General features: G+C 39.4%; 1 protein-coding gene across 5 annotated transcripts in view; it reads right to left on the bottom strand.

Moving 5' to 3' along the window:
* Window positions 1-420: 420 nt before the first annotated feature.
* Window positions 421-20,356, bottom strand: part of MTUS1 (microtubule associated scaffold protein 1) — a 121,636-nt gene continuing 101,700 nt past the window's right edge. For all 5 annotated transcript variants that reach the window (XM_084204646.1, XM_084204647.1, XM_084204645.1 and 2 more), the window contains 8 exons: window positions 20,196-20,262; window positions 12,237-12,451; window positions 11,610-11,715; window positions 10,556-10,629; window positions 10,356-10,451; window positions 7,723-7,839; window positions 6,427-6,524; window positions 421-5,624 (listed from right to left, as the gene is read on the bottom strand). In XM_084204646.1, coding sequence (XP_084060772.1) covers window positions 5,408-5,624; window positions 6,427-6,524; window positions 7,723-7,839; window positions 10,356-10,451; window positions 10,556-10,629; window positions 11,610-11,715; window positions 12,237-12,451; window positions 20,196-20,262 — 990 coding nt within the window. In that variant the 3' untranslated portion in view covers window positions 421-5,407. The remainder of the gene's footprint in view (window positions 5,625-6,426; window positions 6,525-7,722; window positions 7,840-10,355; window positions 10,452-10,555; window positions 10,630-11,609; window positions 11,716-12,236; window positions 12,452-20,195; window positions 20,263-20,356) is intronic.

Genomic DNA, 20,356 nt, shown 5'->3' on the forward strand with positions numbered 1-20,356 from the left:
TGAAAACATAAATATGTGTGTGCTCATTTGAATATGTGTGTAAAGATAAACACAAAATTTTCTCTCCTGGTGAAGATTAATTCCCTCTAAGACTTTAATATATATTTAATATCTCCAGAGACTTGTAAGTAGTTTCGTATGCTCGATTTTCCTTATGTTGTTGCATTCTTACACCCTCACAATAAGTAGCTTTCTCAATAGTTCACTCCTCTTTAGATGTCTGGTGTTATGTTTAGTAAATTATGTAGCAAATTATGGTTGCTGAAGGTAAAACTTGCATTTATTTATATATTAGCATTTACAGAATAAAAGCAATAAAAAGGCAAAAAAGCAAACATGAGAATAATGTTCAGTTTTACAACAGAATTTTTTCCTAGGTTAATAACAATTTCAACTTCATTGTATTAATTTAATTTGGAGAAAAGGAAAGATATTTTCATTTATACAGAACTATACCTGGATAATAAGCCACTGTTTTTCTCACCCTGGGTTGAGATGCCAGTACAAAGAAAGAACATGCCAGAGGAGAAGGTAAGAACTTGCTAACAACATTGTTGGACATTTTGTCAATGTTTGCGGTTTTTTTCTTAGTCTCAAGCACCAACTTTATGTGGGCTAGAACTTTTAATACAGATCCACTCCTTAGTAGTGAAATGACAAAAAACATTTAATACAAGCCATGTTACTTACAAGGTAAGTGAAAATCATCTTATTCTGAACACATAAGGAAGCAAAGCAGGAACTGGTCCCTTGGTCACACACTTCCCTCTGTTTCAGCCTGTGTTTGACTGGAATTCCTGAAACTTTTTTCTGCTGAAGGCCTGAGGTAGCCCTGCGCTCCAGCTAATTCAGACCTTTGAGCAGATGTGTACAGCACTGTTTGGAATAGTGACAGCTCTAAGTGCTAATGTAAAAATGGCAGCTTCCCAATAAAGTCAATGATCTGATTAGTAGTGTAGCTAATGAAAACATCAGACAAGCTTGCTGAATACTTTTTCTTCAGCATGCAGGAACCTAAACCAATTTAACTGATAAGAGAAATACCCATGGTAAAGACTGAAATGGTTCCATGCAGGTCTCATGTAATAGGCTACATGGAGAATATTTCCCAGGAACTTTTTTCATCTCTGGCCTCTGAAAATAAAACATCTTAAAAAAAACTTAAACAGCATGCAGTAGAACTTTGAAGGTGTAAGAGGCAAAGTTAATCTGTTAAAATTTATCAAGAACATTACACTATAATTCAAAGGACTAAGTAGGTTATATAATTTCATAGTAATACCTAAAAAGGGTCTTTATACTATATTTTTAGGCAAAAAATGTCCTTGTATCATGTGGGTTTTTCTTTTATTCTGACCAAATTAGCAATCTTTGACCTTCTAGATGAGGCTGTGCAATGCGTTAATTCCTTTTTAGCATTTTCATTCCTCAGAACAATGTCTTTCCCTTTGAACTAAAGGAGTTATGCCAGCTTTTTGAATTTCAAAGTGCATTTGAGCCTGTAATTCAACAATTGATTTCCTTCACACAGTATCTGGGAAGTGGGAGACCATGTCACCTGCCCACCCTTGTTCAACAGCACAGTGGAGGCATCACTTCCTTGATGACAGTTTGGCAGGAGAGGAAAAGATGGTGTAAATCCATTGCTTGAGTGTTGCCCTGGGGTGTAATGGTTATGCCTAACCATCACGTGCAGGTCTCAATGCTGATACAGAAGCAGTGCCTCTAAGGAAGAGTTTTGGTGGGTGTCACATCCTGTCCATCCTTTCTGTCCTTGTCCTCCCACCAAGCATGAAAATAATTCTTGTGAATTATTTTCACAAAAATGAGAACTATGAGAATTCTTTTACTATGTATTTTACACAGTTTTTATTTTACCAAAAGCCTCTTGGGCACAGCTGATGTTACATTGATGCAGTTAATTGCACATTTCCACCTAAATGAACAGTGACAGGGGAAGAGAATGAAGCATGGGAAATAAAATTTAAGTGACTTGTCAAAGTTACATGCCTAAAGCTGCCAGTGCTGTTATTTCCATTTCCATACCTGTGTCACTACTCTTCTAAGGCAAGGCAGCAGCAGTGGTCAGAAGGTATTTTTTTCTTCAGGGTTCAGTGGTTATCCCAACTTTATGATGACCTTTTTAACTGCAGCTCAGCCCTAAATGATTTCCTGGCTGTTAGACAAGATCAGTGGTTGGTTACTGTCTAAAAGGAATTTCATGCATGAATTGCATGACACCAGTTTACATGGAAGTGCATGACACCAGTTTACATGGAAGTGTCTTTGGTGTTAGCAATGAGAAACATCAAGTCTCTAGTTAGCTCAAGGAAATGATTCACCTCAACTTCTATAAAAAAATACAGTGCAACTCATACAATGGCTTTTAGAGAAAACCATTGAAGGTGAACCATACTATGAATAGTTTGAATGGCAACGAACTATAGGGTACAGCTGTTATAAATGTCACCATAGCTTCATCTGAAACCTATCATTAGAATTGGAACTGAGAGTAAAGTTGAATACCTGAAGAAAATCACTTGTTCAATTGCTTGACCTTTGGCTTATGATGATGAGCAGGTTTCTAGCTTTTCCTGAAGGAAACGTTATGCTAAAGAAAAAATCCCAAAATATGTAAAAGTTTCTGGATTGAACAAAGTCTTTACTAACACATGGTACTTAAGTTAAAGCTTGAAATTCTAATACTCAAACAGGGAAAAACATTGAAACAGTATTTACAGATTAGCAGAATTATTTAATTCGTTGAGACCAACAGGACAAACACTAAACAGGTATTTCTGTAATCTGATTTCTACATACAAGCAGTCTTCATTTCTTCATAAAAGCATTAAAGAGTCTACTTGCAAGCAGTTTAGACATGAAGAGTCACCTGTACTGTGGAGGTAAATTATCAACAAATTAACAATCTTTGTATTATCTACTATACCATACTTACTTTTCTGTTGGGTAACCTGGAAAAGCTTTCCCTGCTCTTGCTACAGGAAGGGCTATGCCATATTCAACCTTCAAACATTTGTGTGCACTCTGCTTGCATGTTTTATTCAAGGCATTACACTGCAACTAAATAATAAAGTTCTTACTGGTGGCTAGGTACGTGTCCTTGTGAGGGGACCTGTTACACTGCTAACCTCTAACTGGGGCTTTTCTCACATGCAGAATGTTCTGAAGAATCACAAGCAAGCTCCATGTATCTCCTACCTACCCATAGCTAGGCAGGTACCTACCCTACCCATATATCTTTTACCCATGTATCTAAGTGGAGGAACAAGGGGAAAATTTTCTAAGGAGCTTCACCATTGCTGTTTTGCTGTGCTGAGCAGATACCAAGAGTTTCTAGTAAATGGAAAAATGTTCCTCCTTAGATTAAAGATCCTTTCACTAACATAAGCAGAAGAAAAATCCTTCAGTCGGTACAAAATATTTATTGTAAAGCATTCAGCTCAAATACATGCAATCAAATCTCTTTGACCGTAAAAAGTAAGAATGTTCTGAGACATACTTAAAGCCAAGTTGTAGCCAAGATAGGATTTTCATAGTTAAATTTGAACCTCCTAGTAAACATTTTAAGTACTGAGACCACTAATAAGTGGTATGTACAGTGCCCTGGAAAGGATTAAAAGAAAGCATAATGTTCCATAGAAATGGCACCCTTAACTTGTACATTGTGAGAGGTTTAAGTAAATTTAATGATGAAACAGTCAATCACAAGTTTAAATACATTACAAATTTACTTACTGTATGAGCACTGTTAACAGTGTCGTTTCTCTGTCTGTGTTCCTCATTATTAGCCAAGATTTTGCAAGTCTCAGGTAAAATGCTTTGAAGTGGTTCTCCAGTTGAGTCCCCAAAGTGCTTTCCCATGCCCTTGATTCCTGTCCCCAAGCTACTGAAAAAGACAGGGAAACTCAACCAGCTACCAGCATTAGCTAACCAGCAGTGTAACAATGTTGTGGCCCTACTGTGAAGCCCAAGCGACTGTAAGCATCAGTAATATTTTCTGAGACTAATCTGAAGCTGAACCTGTTTTAGTAGGTACAGAGCAGTCATCTTAAACAGGTCTGATCAAGGGTGGAGCAAGCCTATCCAATTACCCTGCTGAAGCCAAAACTCAGCATGTGATATTTCTAGAAATGCTGACACCCTCATCCTCCAGTTCCAGCAGCCAGGACAACTTTTTCCCCTACTGTACAGAATCTCTTGAACGGGATTTTTCACCTGATGAACTGTCAAAACACCAATATCCTTCAGTCTAAGAGGGAAAGTATGGCAGAATTACCAAGATAAAATACACAGATACCACCTCATCCTCAGGTGAATTTAACCAACCCTGAGGAAAGTTAATACAAATGCTAATGTTTAAAAAGGCAAGGTGAGTCACCAGCTACATTGGAATTCTCAAATTACTTAATCCTCTTGAGAACTGAATAAAGAATGCACCTAGTTATAATTATTGCATTTCTCTTTGGCTTTCAAATTTACATCTTGTTTATCCTCAGGAACAGACATGTTATTTTGGGGAAATCAGTGCTTCCTTTTCAGCAGGTAAGATGCTAGGTCTAGGCTTCTAAACTTGCAACTCAGCTAAGAACTTCTGACCTTAAGGGCTGCTATGGTTCTGACTACAACCCTGTTGACTTGAAATCCAAAATCCATTGCACCCTGCAAAAAAAGTTCTCATAAATGGCAGAGTTGTGCATGAACATGAAACCAAGAACCTATGCAAAATATGGCTGCAATTCATATTGTTTTTAAAATTAATTCAAAGTTGCATACTCAGGTCGGCCCTTCATGGTATTTTTTTACCAGCCAGAATGATGAAGGAAATTACCTTACAGTACCAGTGGCAGTTTCTCCTCATTCCCAGGCAAGGGTACTCTGCTAAGCATGCATACTGAGAGCAGTATCAAGGAAGTACATGTCAATGTATAGTCTTCAGTTTTTATCCTTTATTACGTACACAGCAAAGAAGGCAGCATTAGACACACGCACAGTGTGTTACACCCACTCCATCCACGGCACACGCACACGCACACACACAGCCTTAAAAAAGTGTCAGTGATAAGGAACATATTATAAAGGTTGTGATCTTTATCTCTAAGCCCCTGAGCTTCTTCTTATGGTTAGGTGAAAAGGCAACAAACAAGTCTTTTCTTGCTCTGTAAGTGCTTTGTGCAACGATGTCCATAGAGGTCATAAGTCTTTCTGGGAGGAGTGAATGTCTTACTCCCATATTCACAGTCTCCTATCGCTGTTTTTGCAACACATAGTTTCCAGTTATGTTTAGTTGTCATAGGTGGCTAATATAGCTCTTGCTCCTGTGATTAAAGTTAGGAAAGGTTCTGCAGATCAGAAATGAAATGCAGGCCCCTCTTTCTCTCAAGAGATGTCATCTTGGTGACACTGCAGGACTAGAGAAGTTACCAGAATTTCGTGGGGACTGAAGAGGCACAGATGAAGAACTGGGAGACAGTTTTCTTGGGCTGCATAGATCACCATTGTGCAACTTCCACAAAAGTTCTTCATTTTCCATTGACAAGCGTTTGTTTACTTTTGATTCTTTCTCTAGCGACTCCTGTAAAACAGCTTGCTCTGTAGAAAGTTGCCTGCAAATGGAAGATTTGCATCAGAACACATAACCCAACTTGGAGGCTGCAGTATTAAAACTTAAAGAAAGGTCTGAAAGTGCGTAAGTCTTTGCTTGGCACACAACTGAATTCCAGCTTTAATAGGACGACTGAGCATGTTGTCATCCTAGCTATATTTAAACTGGTAGCTTGCAGAAAGCAGGAGAAAGTCCCAGTAAGAAACATCCCTAAGGACCAGAAAAAGCATCTGAAAAGTGAGGCTTAAAACAACACATGCTTTTAAAGGGCTGTGCTGGAGCCTTTGGGTCTTGTTGCAGGCTCAGCTCAACATAGAAGCTACAGATTCCTTCACACCAGAAGAGTCTGGCCATACATTAAAGCAACTGTTAGGAGAAACTCAGACCTGTTTTATTCATATTAAATATTACTGTTATTGCTAAATAAACCACCCTGATCTAAACTGAGGACAAATCACTCACTGAAGTGGTTATAAGTATGACCTAAGTCTAGCTTACGTGCCAGTAGTACTTAAAAAGGACAGTCTTTGTATGATGGTATTTCTGAGTTGCTTTTTCTTCCCTAAAATACTGGAATACTGAAGAACACACTAAACCTTTATCCCCTTTCGAAATGTTCCTGCTTGTTAACTGTACAAAGGAATGCACATTTGTAGAGATAAAAGTGGGGAAGAAATGGATGTGTTCTTTCACAGAGTACTAAAAAATTGCATTCACCAATACTTCAAGAGAGTTTTCTTTCTCATCACAGGAGCCCCTTCCCCCTGATTAAAGGCATCTACATGTCCACAGATATTTTTCACCTTGAAAGCTCCATGTGTTTGTCCATCCGAGCTTTTAATTCTTCATTTTCTTGCTGAACCTTCTTTAATTTATCCATTAAGATTGTGTTGTTCTCCACCTTGGAAAGAAGGTCACAATTTGAAACAAAACCCATACGTGCACTCAGCAAGATTCCAATGGAGCTATCAGAGATGTTGGCAATCTGGAGTTTGCAGAGCTTGTTACAGTACACACAAAAACATCCTACTTACCTTATCCTTGCATAACACTGGCACTTGGCCACTTGTATTGATTAGATGCCAACAAGGAGGATTGCTGTTAACCAGCACATTCCAGTAATTTCTGCCAGTGATGGGCAGTTTTGGACACTGTAGCGCCTTTCTAGACAGAAGACTGTCTAGAAATAACACCACAAATTCAAGAGTTCCCCTGAGTAAACAGGTTTCCCTATTGCTCTTCTGATTCCACATCACTGCTGGAGGACATTATCAAAAATAAAAGGAAAAACTGATTAAGTGCTTGCATGGTCCAAGGCCTTTTACACTGTGGCCAATGTCTGTTGGAAAAGATGAAGGTTTGCTAGCAATTTGCTAGTGATTGTAGACTAGAGTAGCACACACTGCTGCACAATACTGAACAACTGACACCGGTGTGTTCCTTTGTATCCAAACCTCTTTCTATACTTTGTCATTAAAGTCTTGCTTAAGCAAGTATTACAACAGTGTTCAAAGGCCCCACCCAGGAGAAGGACCCTGTCCTGTCACAAATAATAGCAAGCTAAGTGATTACAAGTCCTGCCTCTGAAACTGACTTTTCATGTAGAATTACACACATGTCAGGGAGACAGTCATGCAGCTAAACAAGCAGCTTAACAGCTAAAATGATTGGCCTAAGTTAATCAAGACTTACTCCATTTCATATTTGATCCCTTCTTGTTAAATTACAATAATTTCCTTCCTAATGTTTTCCTGACACTGCAATCTATCTTCCATACCACTTGAGCAATGTAGCAGGTAAGGATTTTGTTCTTTAGGGGAAGAGGCTCCCAGATAATCTGTAACATAGCAATAGTTTATGCAAACCAGTAGTTGTCTTAAGATGTTAAAAGGTCATTTAGAACATCGGTTCTTTTTTTTTTGCCTCTTGACATATATCCCAAAGCTGTACCTGCAATGTGAGTATGTCCCATCATGAATTCCTGTTTCCTTTTAAACAAAAACTATTAATTCTTGCATGTAAGTCCGTCCAGCCCAAGTTCATTATAGGAACACAAGTCAGAGACAGCCCCAGCCTGCCAGACCCCAAGGAATGCTCACCAGCTTTTCCATCTTCATTAGTTTTATATCCTGCTGATGGAGTTTCTCATTCTTGATCTCCAGCACTGCTTTCAAACTTTCCAGCTCCTGTTCCAGGTACATAATCTGTGGGTTTTTCTGAAAGATTGCCAGAGAGTTTGCTTAGTACCCTGAATTTCAGGAAAAATTTAGATGTTTCTCTGCCATTTAGGAAAAACAAGGAAATAATTACGGTAACGAGTTACTTGTTCTAAGTGAAATCATGTCAAACACTAGAATAAATAACAAGATCTGATATCACTTTCTCCTTGTTTTTTGCTTGTCCTTCAGGGTAGGTGGACAGTTGCAGTTGCTTCATCAGAAGTTGTTTGGAAAACACTTAATGCACAGGCATGAAAAACCCTTGTGAATCAAAGGAAGGCATGAGTCCTGTCACAGCAAAACTTGTTTTGCAGGAGTGCCCAAAGGCCTTAAGGCTAGGAGTTCCAAAATTTATTTCATATTACTCATAACCCATCCCAAAAGATAATTAGAGTAAACATTTGAAGAGTTTTCAGGCACTGGAATAGTTCAAAAAAGCACCAGAAGTTTAAGTTCTGAACTTGGCTGTAGCTTATCTTCCCTGGTTTGAGTCTGAAAGTAGCTGGCTCATAAGCAGAAATGGAAAGTTTTCAGCTTTACATTCTTCTGAAGCCTGAAAATGCAATTATACATAAAAATCTTGCACTGGTGCACATCTGTAACTTATCTACAATATAGCAAGTTAGGACTTTTTTATTTTTCCTTTTTGTATTGTTTTCTGGGAGGTGGAAGGGAGAGCAGGAGGAGGCTGGAGCAGGGTAATATGTGGTTGCCTCAAGGACCTGTTTTCCAGAGTAAGAAACCATTCAAACACTGCAGGGTAAAACAAACTGTCTGCATTTCAAGGCAGTCATAGCCAAAAAAAAGGGAAAATAAAGCAAGTCTGAGTCCGTTTCCAGATAATGAGAATGGAACATAAGCTGAACTCAATCAATGATTGAGCATGTTGTGTAACTAAATTTATCTTCAAAATCAAACAAAACTTGTTTTAGCGCATTTGGGTAAGAACACAGGTGCACTGCACTGAGTAACAGCTTCACTGCCACACCAGAAACCTCGGACAGAAGGGCAATGCCTGCAGTCTTGTGGGGCGTGGTCCCAGAAGCACAGGGCCAGCACATGTCAAGTCCTGGGGCTCCATCAGCTGCTCAAGTAATAGGGGCTCCATCACATACACAGTTCATTCTCCTGCTTGTTGTTAAGGCCTGTTGCAGTAGTGGCTCTTGTTTAACTTCTTTTGAGAAGTCTGTGAGAGGGTGAAGCATGCTGTGCTGCCTCAGTGAAGGCAGCAGACGATCTGTTCCTGTTTTGTGACTTTAACATGGAATCTAGGAGCTAACAAGAAAAGCAATCCTGAAAAGTTTAAATGTTACAGTATTCACTTTATTTTCTTTCCCTCAATTCCAATGGCCTTAAAATGCGTTTTTAAAGTCAAGTCTGAGCTCCCACATTAGCTACTCAGGAGAACACACAGGCAAATAAAACCCAGATAAAAAGACTGAAAGGCCTACATAATATTTTAGCAAAAAAACTGGAAATATCAAGTGACACTATCTAAATGATACCAGAGAGGTGGAAATACATCTCTCTCTTCAAAGGGCTATTGGGAATTCCGATACTGCAGAATCTGTGCTTTGTACAGAAGAGTATGCTGAGTCAAACTGGTGCTTTTCCAAAGAGAAGTCTCAAGCTTATCATGCATCTTATGTGCCAGGACAGCACAAAGCACATTTACAGCTATGTAAAGGCACTTGACTATTGCTCCTTTAACTGAGCACGCAACATCTGAGCGTGCCTGTGGAATTACAGCTCAAACTCCCGCTGCCACAGCAACATATTGTGGTTGCAGATTCTTCTTGTGGCAGCTCTGTCCTGCCACTAGAATAAGCAATAAGAAAACAATACAAAACAAATTCCAGTGAAAACTAGGGCAACTTCCACTAGAGGCATCCTAAGTGAGTCTTTAAGCATGGAATTTTTCTTTGTGGGATAAACAATACTACTGGTATTCCACTTTCTTCTGGGTAACCAGAAAGATAAGCATGTTTGTGTCTAACCCCCTGCCACCCAGGGGGGTTCTGAGACCCTCTCTCAGAACACATTTCTATCCCAGGAGCATCAGAGGCAACAGCAGCCTTGGGAGGAAAGGCAGGACAAAATAGAAGTTTCTTTGAAGGATAAATCAACAAAAAGTAAGAATCAACATTTGAATAAATGCATTTGCCATAGTGATGTAAGCCCACACTGATCATAGCATCAGTAAAACAGTTACTGACTGTCCAGAAAAATGCTATGGTACAACTCCTGTACACACATGGGTCTTCAGTTTAGCTCAGGCTATTATTTACACCCCTGACTTAGATATCCAACAGCTTTATAGAATTATAACGGTAAAGTTAATACACAGCATCACAGTGCTTGGGAAAAACTTCTGGCAGATGAACCATTTACCAAAAAATATTAGTAAGTATGGGACCCCTATCAGGCTTCATTGCAAATTGTGTGCATTATGCAATAAAATAAACCCAGGCAAGATCTATTTATCAACATTACTATGGAAGATCAAGACTTACAAGATTGGCTTTTTCTTTGGCTATTTGTTTTTGTTCTTCTAATTTCAGCTTCTCACTCAGAGAGTTGTTTTCACTTTTTAGTTCATCGATTTTTTTCTGAAATGTAAACATATTGTATCATTAGGCCAAGAATTCAGTGCAGGTATCCAAACTGCTTTTCAAGTTTTAAACTGTTGCAATGAACCCAGCCCTTAACAAACCTCCAGCAACTCCTGCTTCTCTTTAAAAGAATCTTCAAGCGACTTCCTTTCAGATTCATGGGTACTCTTGAGCTCTAAAACAAATTATTTTTGCAGATTTTTAATACCACATAAGACGTGAAAATTCTTTTTTGAAAATAAACAGCCTGAAGAGCCAGCCTACAAATAATGCATATATACAGTTGATGGCAACACAGAACATTATCATTAACTGATGCAAAGCTTTTATGAAGTATCAGATTTATTGCCACTTCAGATTTGCTGATTGTCCCCTCACATAACCATTTCATTAGCAGACAGCCTGTCAGTTTTGGGAGCATTTATCTTCATGCAACAAATGGCCCTACTAAGCACGGGTCACATCTGACAAAAGTTGAGTTTATGGAAGGAAACACAGCAAAAATTGAAATTGTGTCTTCCACAAGCTTCTACAAAAACATTTATTTTCCTGCTTTGGATGCCATGCAGAGGAGTTTGCTCTTTGAAAGCAATGGAAGCATGGACAGTCTTCAAGACAAAAAAGTATCACTGAAAACTTAGCTATCAAGCGGAGTTGGAAGGAGTATGGAAATATTCATCCCTTAAATCAATGAGATGCAATGTCATTTCAACTTGAGCATGTCACCACCCCCTCCGTGAAAAACACCTCTGCCACAGTGTACAGTACACAGTGTATAATACTTCTTAACATATCCATGTTGTTATGGAAAGCACACAACCCTACTCATCCTCATTTTCAGTTTTGAGGTGCTGCTTACAGAACTAGGGGGTGGGAGGAATTATTCAGTCATTTGAGATTTTGAGGGCAATTCAGGTGTCTTTTACTGCAAGAAAAAGTCACTTTCACTCTAACTGTTTATAAAGTTTCATTTGACTGCAATGGGATCATGGTTTTTGCTGTATGTAAAGTAAGACTTGTCAGTTCCAATGGAGGGAATTCAATGTTTTTAAACATGGAACAAAGAACGGTGAAGTGGACACAATGATCAAAACGAATACTTTTGTTTGTGACTAGCAGTACTATAGCATACATACTTAAATACAAAATACTTGCCTGAAAAAGAGGATTCATACTCCTTTTTCAGCTCCTCTACTTTTTCTGAGTGTCTGTTTTCAAGTTCCAGCTTAAAGCTTTCATGTGTGGTATTTAAATTGTCCACCTGCAATATGACAACGTGATTTTTCTCCCCTTACATGTATCAACTTAACCCTTGTTTAAAGCATAGTTTCAATGGCTTCATGCACTATGTCAAGTGCATTTAAAATGGTCTAGCAGGATTCAAAAGTAGAAGCTAAGCCATGTACAAGACTTAATAAATGAGAATGATGCCATACAGTTTACCACTACCAACAGGAAAATGTGTGCATCTCTCACACGCATGGAGTTCCAAAGCAAGGTCAGAGGGCAGGTGTGTTTCTAGAAATCTTAAAACTCAAGCTGACTCAAATAACCCCTGAAGTTCTAGAAATAACTTAAACTGGCAGAACACAACCAATCTCCACCACATTTAAACATAAGCCTAAGATCTGTACAGCTTAGCGTGGTAGTATTTTTTATTGCTCCAATGAAGTGGAATTTCACATTAAATAACTGTTATTAGCAAAACCTGGGATTCTCTGAAGGCTCATTTGTAGCAGAAAACAGTTGCTAGAGAACTTTTCTACTTTGAGTGTTACAAACCTGCTCCTGGAGTTGGGCTTTGTACTTTTCAGCTTCCTCAATGCAGATACTTCGGAGTTTCTCACATTCTGCAGTGTAAAACTGTTTAAGCTTCTCCTCCACCTCAGCTAAGTCATCATTATGTTTCTGGTTTAACTTCTGCAAATACCCTTCATAAGCAACTTGCAGTTCATTCCTGTCTCTTTCCAATTTCTCACAAGCTGCAGAAGTGGTTACTGAAGATGCCAAAAGAAAAGAAGAAAAGAAAAAGAAAGGAACTGGATCAAGTTCAATACAAAAGTCACAGCTTCATTTACAGGTATTAAAAACGGTGAACACATTACACAGCAACATGGTTATATGCAAAGACAAATATGATTTATCCATTAAATGTGTGCCTCCAAGGACACGTGAAAAGATCTTCACAAAAATATCAAATTCCATGTTTCTTAGGCAGAGAATTAATTTAACCCAGCTAAGCCAGGAGCCCACATAAAAGGCACAAGTGTGACAGATAGCCATGACATGGAAGGAAGAATGTCTCATGAGAGACACTGAAGAGCTCCAATAAAAAAATTAATTGCATTTGCTACTTTACCTTATTTGATCCCATTCAGGAGAATATTTGTCAGAGAACTTCCCTTTTTGATATATAAACCACTTAGCTAAATTTGAAAGTCCTATTTTCCAGAAAACTGTATGTTTAATGACACCCATATTCAGATATACAGCAAAGAAGCAATTCTAGCTTGACATGGATCTGATAGAGATCTGCCAATCTGAAAGGTACTCTCATGTGTTTATGCCTGAGATATTGAAATGTGCAAGACAGGAAATGGTTTTAGGCAAAAAGTGCAGAGTATTAAGAAAAGAAAAATGCTCTGCAATTCTCTTTACATCTGCATTAACACAGGTCTGCTAAGAAGGCTGCCTAGGTTTGTCTCCCCATTTCTGCAGCTGCTTGAAAGGCAAAACAGAAGTTAGCAACTTGCATTTTTGAGTTTGAAATTTAGCATTTCCAAGTCCAGCCAGCCAGGCCTGAATAGGAGGAGTCATCCTCCTACTGTTAATATGACTGCAGCAAACGCCTCATGCAGTTCCAGCTGCACCCAAAGCCTGGAAGCAAGGTGAAACAGCATCTCTAACCCAAGTGTGTGGTCACTGACCTTGTGCAAAACCGGTTCTCTACAGACTCCAGTACTATGGTTTAAAATAAATTAGTCAGATGAGCGGCTGTTAAAGAGAAAAATCAACTAAAATGTTAACTTGATCCTCAAAGGCAGGAGAAGTTATGCATGCATGCACTGCACAGCAGACTGGCACACTGCCCACACAGTGTAAATATAAACTCTATGTAAAAGTATGGGAAGAGGCAAGGATTTTTGTACAGGCAGTACAGGAAATTCTCTTCACAACAGTGTTTGAATCTTAAGATAAATAAATTACAGTATCCTCAGGGACTCATTCCCAAAGTAGTAATGGGTCAGCTGAAGGGAAAGCAGCCTGGCCCAGCAGAGTGCCTCAAGTTACACGTGTCTTACTCTTCTTTGCTACAGCTCATTAAAAGCATGTGAGTAACTTGAAGGATGATACTTGCACTCTCTTTTAAGGGAACTGTAAAGAGTCTTGGCTCAGCTACCATCACTTGGAACCTGCAGTGGAACTAGAAAGTGTTAAGAGAGTGAGCTGTGCTGCATGGAAATCAATCTACATGTGTGTCTACCTGAATTAGGCTTAACAGCAAGCTTAGCTATGCTGGGTCTGTGCAAAAGATGTGCTGATCTGGACAGATTTAGGCCATGCTCTTCACTCTCTGACTGGCAACGATGCAACAGAGGCTCAACTGAAACCTACCAGAATATTCTCTGCAACTCAAGCAGATTTCACAGTTTCTGTTACTTTCTGCAACAGCACCAGAAGAAGTTTTTGCTCCCCTATCTTTATTAGTTTCAGAAACTTCTCTTACAAGTGCTCCCTTAGGGAAAGGGAAAAAAATAAATTAGCTTTCATACTATTACCACATTGCAGTGGCACAAAGTTATTGAATATATATACTATGCATTGCCACATTTTTGGAGAAGAGGTAACACCATTGTTAGGGGACATTATATTACAATGCCAAGTACCAGGCAGCAAGCCAAATGGAGGTATTACACAGCCAGCCACATGCAGATGGAGCTGACCTTCTACAGCAGACTAAGGACATAGCTGAGAGATAAGCAACTTGCATGGCTCAGTTGAGGTAACTGCAGCAAAATTCTTCAAATGATCCACTTCGTTTATAACCAAGAGGAAGAAGCATCAAATTCCTTATTGGCAAGGCCAGAGCTATTCATTTGCCTCCAGTTAGCCAGAAGAATTTGCTGCCTATCACTGCCTATCTTTAAATGTCAGCACGCAGAACTTCAGATGATGCAAATCACTTCAGAAAAAAAGCAAACAGCAAACCACGCCTTTGTCAAAGAAAACAGACACATCAGTTCCCCTTCAGGCAGTTTGCAATTCACATTTATGAAAGGACTAATGTTACAAAGGCAAAGAAACACGTTTTGAAACTTGCACTATCAGTTAAAAGTTGTTACCATAAAGGTAACTCTCGCCTCCACAAAGCTGGAAGCTGCAACGCTTCCTTGCAGATCACAAGCCTGACTTATATCCCTGCCTTCCAAAGAAGAAGCAGAACTACTACACAACCAGTGAGCTTCCAGTATCATGGTGGTGCGAGAAACTGACCATGGTTTTTCTTGACTTCAGGAAAAACACCAACTAAAGAATTGTTAATCTGAAATTACGAGATGCCCCATAAACCAAAGCTTGTCTAAATACTTGTGATTGAAATGTGCACCAAGTATTTTGCACAGTCCTATCCCTCTGCAGACTGAATCATATATTTTATGACTGCTCTGCTTTTTTTAAAGAAAGTTGTCTTTTCCATGATTTGTCCCAAATTCCTTAATTTGGCCATTCAGCCACTGACTAACCAAACTTAATTGCTGCTCAACTGAAGAGTATTCTCACTGAACTCATGCTAAACTTTGAGAAAAATTTGTAACTGCAACATGTGTTCTTCCAGTAGCAAACACACAAATCTATTTCAACTTCTCATCCACTTCAGAGATACCTGAAGTGCATACTTCAGAGTTTTTGTACACTACTATTGTGTTTCCTTTCCCTTCTTGAAGCCCTTTTCTCCACAATTTCACATCTTCAGACCACAAACCTTGAGGAAAAAAAAAAAACCAACAGGAAACAAATGGTCCAACAGCATTTCAGGGAAAAATGAAGCCAGAGCAATGAAAAGATGCAGTATTTATGTCACTGTGAAGTTTGCTCAATTCTACCTGTAACACTAAACAGTTTTAAGGATAGTGCATATGGAATGCTATACTGGGCAGCCAGAAGCAATCTTTTTACTTCTTTATTCATATAGCATAGCCATTAAGTTATTTTTTCCCTCCAAATAATAATATTTTTCCTCCACTTGTTTGCCCCAGTCTCCCTTCCAAATCATACAACTGTCCCTCCTGATATCAGTACAGCACGGAGCAAGATTAATCTGTGTTTTTAGGCTTCTTAACACCTCTAATTATAAATGAAGAGCCTGGTTCTTTTCGGTCCAACCATGACCTTTAGAAATCATGACAAGTTTCTGAGATTTGGTAACAGCAAATCTTCAGAGCAGAACTGCTGGTTTTGACATATAAAGTTACCCTTTATTTGTAGTAGTTAACATCAACCACTTGCATCTTGGGTACTTCACTATGAAGCTTTTTAAGTGCCAAAATCATAAATCAAATGCTTGCAAGAGCAGCATGGAGAACCAGGCACATGGCAACTCCCTGCACAGTGCAAACAGCAGCACATCCAAACCACAGCAATGGTGGCTGCAGCTGAAGGAGAGGACTACAAAAATTGTCTTTGTATCTCCAAGAAAGCTATTTTGCATTTTCACTAAAAGTAGACAAGAGAAGACCTTACAATTGTGCAGCATCTCCTTTCACTTTTTTTCTTGTTCTAATTAAAAAAAATCATCCAACACAGCCCTTATGGCTAAACTGCTTAGATTAAACATTTTTCAACTTACATTCCCCTAAAAGCAACCATAACCATAGCTCTAAGATAAAATACAATGGATTTTTTTGAATTCTGAATTAAATGGTTTGCAAACAGTAGTTATCTTCATAAAATTGTCCAAGTCATTCACTGTCCTAGTTATGATTTATGAAAAAGCATTAGACTGTCTGAAATTCTAAACCAGAGTTCACTAGGACAGTAAGCTGTCAGCATTTTAATAGATGTGGGGGATGTGAAATGGGGATAATTACCACAAAAAAGCCCAAGTATTTAGTACTACCTGATATTACACTGCACTAACATTTAATTGCTCAAACCTTGTATTTCACACTGCAAGCTGTATGTTCACACGACCAGTAAGTGTGCTACAGACAAGCTCATTTCCTTCTCTATACAATATGTATTTTTAAATCTATATTGCAATTAATTCATGGTATTGGCAGATTCTCAATACTGAAAATTCTTCTGCCCAAACATGCTTTCAAGTTTATGAGGAGGTTTCTCTTGGTGTTACTTCTATAATGAGAATAATTACACAGGACATTAAACCACACTGCATATTTTTGTTCTTGGGGAAGTTAGACAAGGCTGGTAGCCAAAAAAGCCTGCTTTAAGCAACATTTAAGCAGGTATGACTGAACAAATAACGTGAAGCACTCAATTCTCTGCTGGGAAGTAAATTCACATCCCCCATGCTGCAAACACTACAAGTGACAGAGTGTTCAAGCAGGCAAACAGGCAAGTCTGGGAAGTGTGGCAAGTCAGGCCCTGTCTCAAATACGTGAAAGAAGCATCTACCTATTATTAAGTATTGTTACAGATCACCTTAACCAGAAAACCAAATCCCATTCACTGTAAAACACAATAGTCTCTTCTATCTGAACTTCCAAAGCATCTTGAAGATAATTTAGTAATAAAAAAGAACATGAAGGTAATTCTGAAGGAAATACAGTTTATCAATTGCCATGCAGCAGCTGGAGGTGAGAGAGAGGGGTTTGGCATTTGGCTGCCTGTCCAGGGTACACACAGGCCTCTCCAGGCCACGGAAAAAGGCTCCCGAATGGAAATGTTCAAAGGGCCAAGGTTGGCGCCAGCTGAGTCAACTTTGCACCTGCTACTTTGTAGCAGGACTCAGCTGGATCACATCCAGCATGGCTGCAAGGAGGCTCCATAACAATTTGGAGTGCAATTGATTTAGAGGAACAGTTTCATACTTCTCAAGAAATATGCAGCCCTTGCAATTTCTACTTACATAATTAAACAAGTAATTAGAAGTTTACGCACTAGCTTGCATCTTAAGAAGAGAAACAGTTGACAAGCAGAACATCCTTAGTTGCTCCAGGCTCCCAGAACTATGGTGCTTACATTCAAATTACAAAGTTTAGTGTAGCTGGATATTTTAAGGAAGTCCAAGTTCAGAACCCAACTGTTCCTGAATTTGAACTCCCTTTGGAAAAGCCCATCCCCAAACACCTATCACTGCTAATCCTTGCATGTGTTTCCAGCTACTGAGAGCAGAAAGCATTGTCTGGTATCCATTACCCCCTGGCTGGTGCAGTCACATTCTGGGACAGGAATGCCTATTTAAACCATTAAACAAAAAGGTCTTTTGGTAGAAATGGTCATACACAATAACCCAGCAAAACAGACCATCTGACAGCAAGTCAATTTTGTCTTGCAAGGTAAATCAAGGAGCTTGGGAATGTGCACAGTTAAACTTCAAAGTAAGAAACTGAGAAGTCTAAACTGCACAAGCTTCAGGATACCCTCAAACTCAGCAGCATGCAGGGAACAGGCTGCACTGGGCTGTCCACACCCGGTTCCTCTTCTCAGACTGTCTGTGCCCAAACTGCAAACCAACAGTCATTAAAAACATGACAGCTGGGACTCCCCAGACCATCTACATGGCCAAAATAAGACTCAAACTGCACTTAACTTGCAGCAAACGTATGCTTAGATCGTACTGTGAATGAAAATCCACAGTACTGACGTCAAAAGAGTCTATGGAAAACTTAAGTTCAGCTGTATCCATTTAACAGTGTCAACAGAAAGCTGATTAGCAGGTATGTATTTAAGAAGATTATTTTCAGCTAAAGCTACTGTTTTAAGAATGCCTTTTTCACACCTTGTCAACAAATTATTAACTTAACTTCAAAAGAAACCCAAACCAAGTTCTTTTTAAAGCTAGATAGAATTGAAGACCTGGACAGTTTTTCATTTCTGTAATTAAATCCACTCCCTTTATATGCTGAGGAGAGCACTACAGACAGGCTAGACATGTGACGTGGTTAAGACAAAGGGACTGCACGAAGATAAATAAATGCTTCATGAAACCATGGTCTCATGGAAACCTTACAAAGGAAGTGAGCCCCAGGCTGCCATTCAGATGCTCCTGCAGAACTGACCCAGGAAGGTCAGCTCCGTGACGGGAACAGCTGACGATGGCATCCATCAGCCAGCATCCCTGTCTGAGAGCTCTGGGCACTCGGGTGTCACAGATCCATCAGGCACAGTTGCATTTCAAGTTTTTTCTAGTTATCAACCTACTGAATGACACATGCTTGCAGTGAGCCCATTTATGAGCCCAGCAGGCTGCTAATCAAAGCAGGGAGATAAGTTTATGGAAAACTCATTTAAGCATGAGGCATCCTTACAAAGAGCTAAGCAGTCAAAAACAAACCCAAACCCCACCAAAACCCTCAAATGTGGTAATGGGCAAAAGTGTTGGCCAGCTTTTGGTCTACCTATCTAAGCAGAATTTTCCCTTTCTATATATGTGATAATCATAATAGCTAGATTGATAGAGGAAAAATAATGTTGAAGATGCAAGCCTAGAGAAGGAAAGAGACTTTTTTGCTCTGATAGCAATCCTCCTGAAGTAGTTTTCTTGAGGTAAACAAACGGGGTTGCTCAGAGAATCACATTAAGTACATAAATAAATAGAAATCTAGTTTATAAAGTTTATAACATAACTTTTTAATGATGCAAGGCCTTTTCCACATTAAAACTCTAGTCCTGTTGTCACTATAGGGCAATAGAAACATCAGTTAGAGCTGATGGGGGATATGTCCCTGCACCTTGCTACTCCTTCCCCTTTCTCTGCTCCAGTTCCAGTATTCCTTCAGTCACATACTGAAGTCAGGGCAGGCAGCTTTGGCAAAACAGCACTACCAGGCAATAGTTTCAGCTGTCTTAGGTCCCCAAGCAGCTCACTGCATTGGTGGGGGCATGGCTGCCCCTGCAAGGAGGGCAGAGGGATGCAAAGGCAGGGGAAGGACAGGCTCTTTCAAAGACAGCCCCTCCTGAGACCTGCCTGGAACATCTGCTAAGTTCAAATACATTACATGGAGCTACCTCTAAATGCAGTTAAACCAAGCTTCAAAGTTGGCAAAACCAGCCCCTGCACATAATAGCTCAATTTCATGTTACAGCCGTCCACTAGGATGAGTTCAGAGATTTAATCTCATCAGCCTGAAAGCATTTCCTTCTTTTAATTTTACACTCATTCCCCTACAGGTCACTAAGGCAAAAATGCAGATTTTGCACTGTATGTTGCACAGGTCTATTAACTTTTTGCCAGCGAATCTCTAGAAGACAGCATACAAATGAGTTAGGGATCAAGCAAAAATATATACGCTGTCAGCCATCTTCCCATTTTTTAGAAGTGAGTCCTTTGGTCACCAGACACATGTTTTGTAAGGAGGCCCTGCAAGGCGCAGTCAGATCAGTGCCAGGAATTCGGTGAACCTGGGGTCACGCTGTCAGGGCTCTGCAGCACTTAAAGCATCTGAGCGGAATTCAGTCAGGGAATTAAATGACTGCAATTACAGTACCAGGGCATCTGCCTTCTGCAGATCTGCTTTGCTGCATTTCTGTTTCATGATGAATGCAAAAATCAATTCTTACCTAGTTCTCCTCGAAGGTTAACTAGTTCTTGAGATAACTCTTTCCGCTGCTTCAGTGCTTCCTCCCTCTGCAGAGAAAAGAACAAAAAAACCCAAACGTTTGGTTACTAGTGGTCAGAGCAGGGCACCTTCCAATAATTAACTTCCATGTGTTCTGTAGGA

Source organism: Fringilla coelebs, assembly GCF_963513975.1.
Source record: "Fringilla coelebs genome assembly, chromosome: 4".
In the NCBI taxonomy this organism is placed as follows: Eukaryota; Metazoa; Chordata; class Aves; order Passeriformes; family Fringillidae; genus Fringilla; species Fringilla coelebs.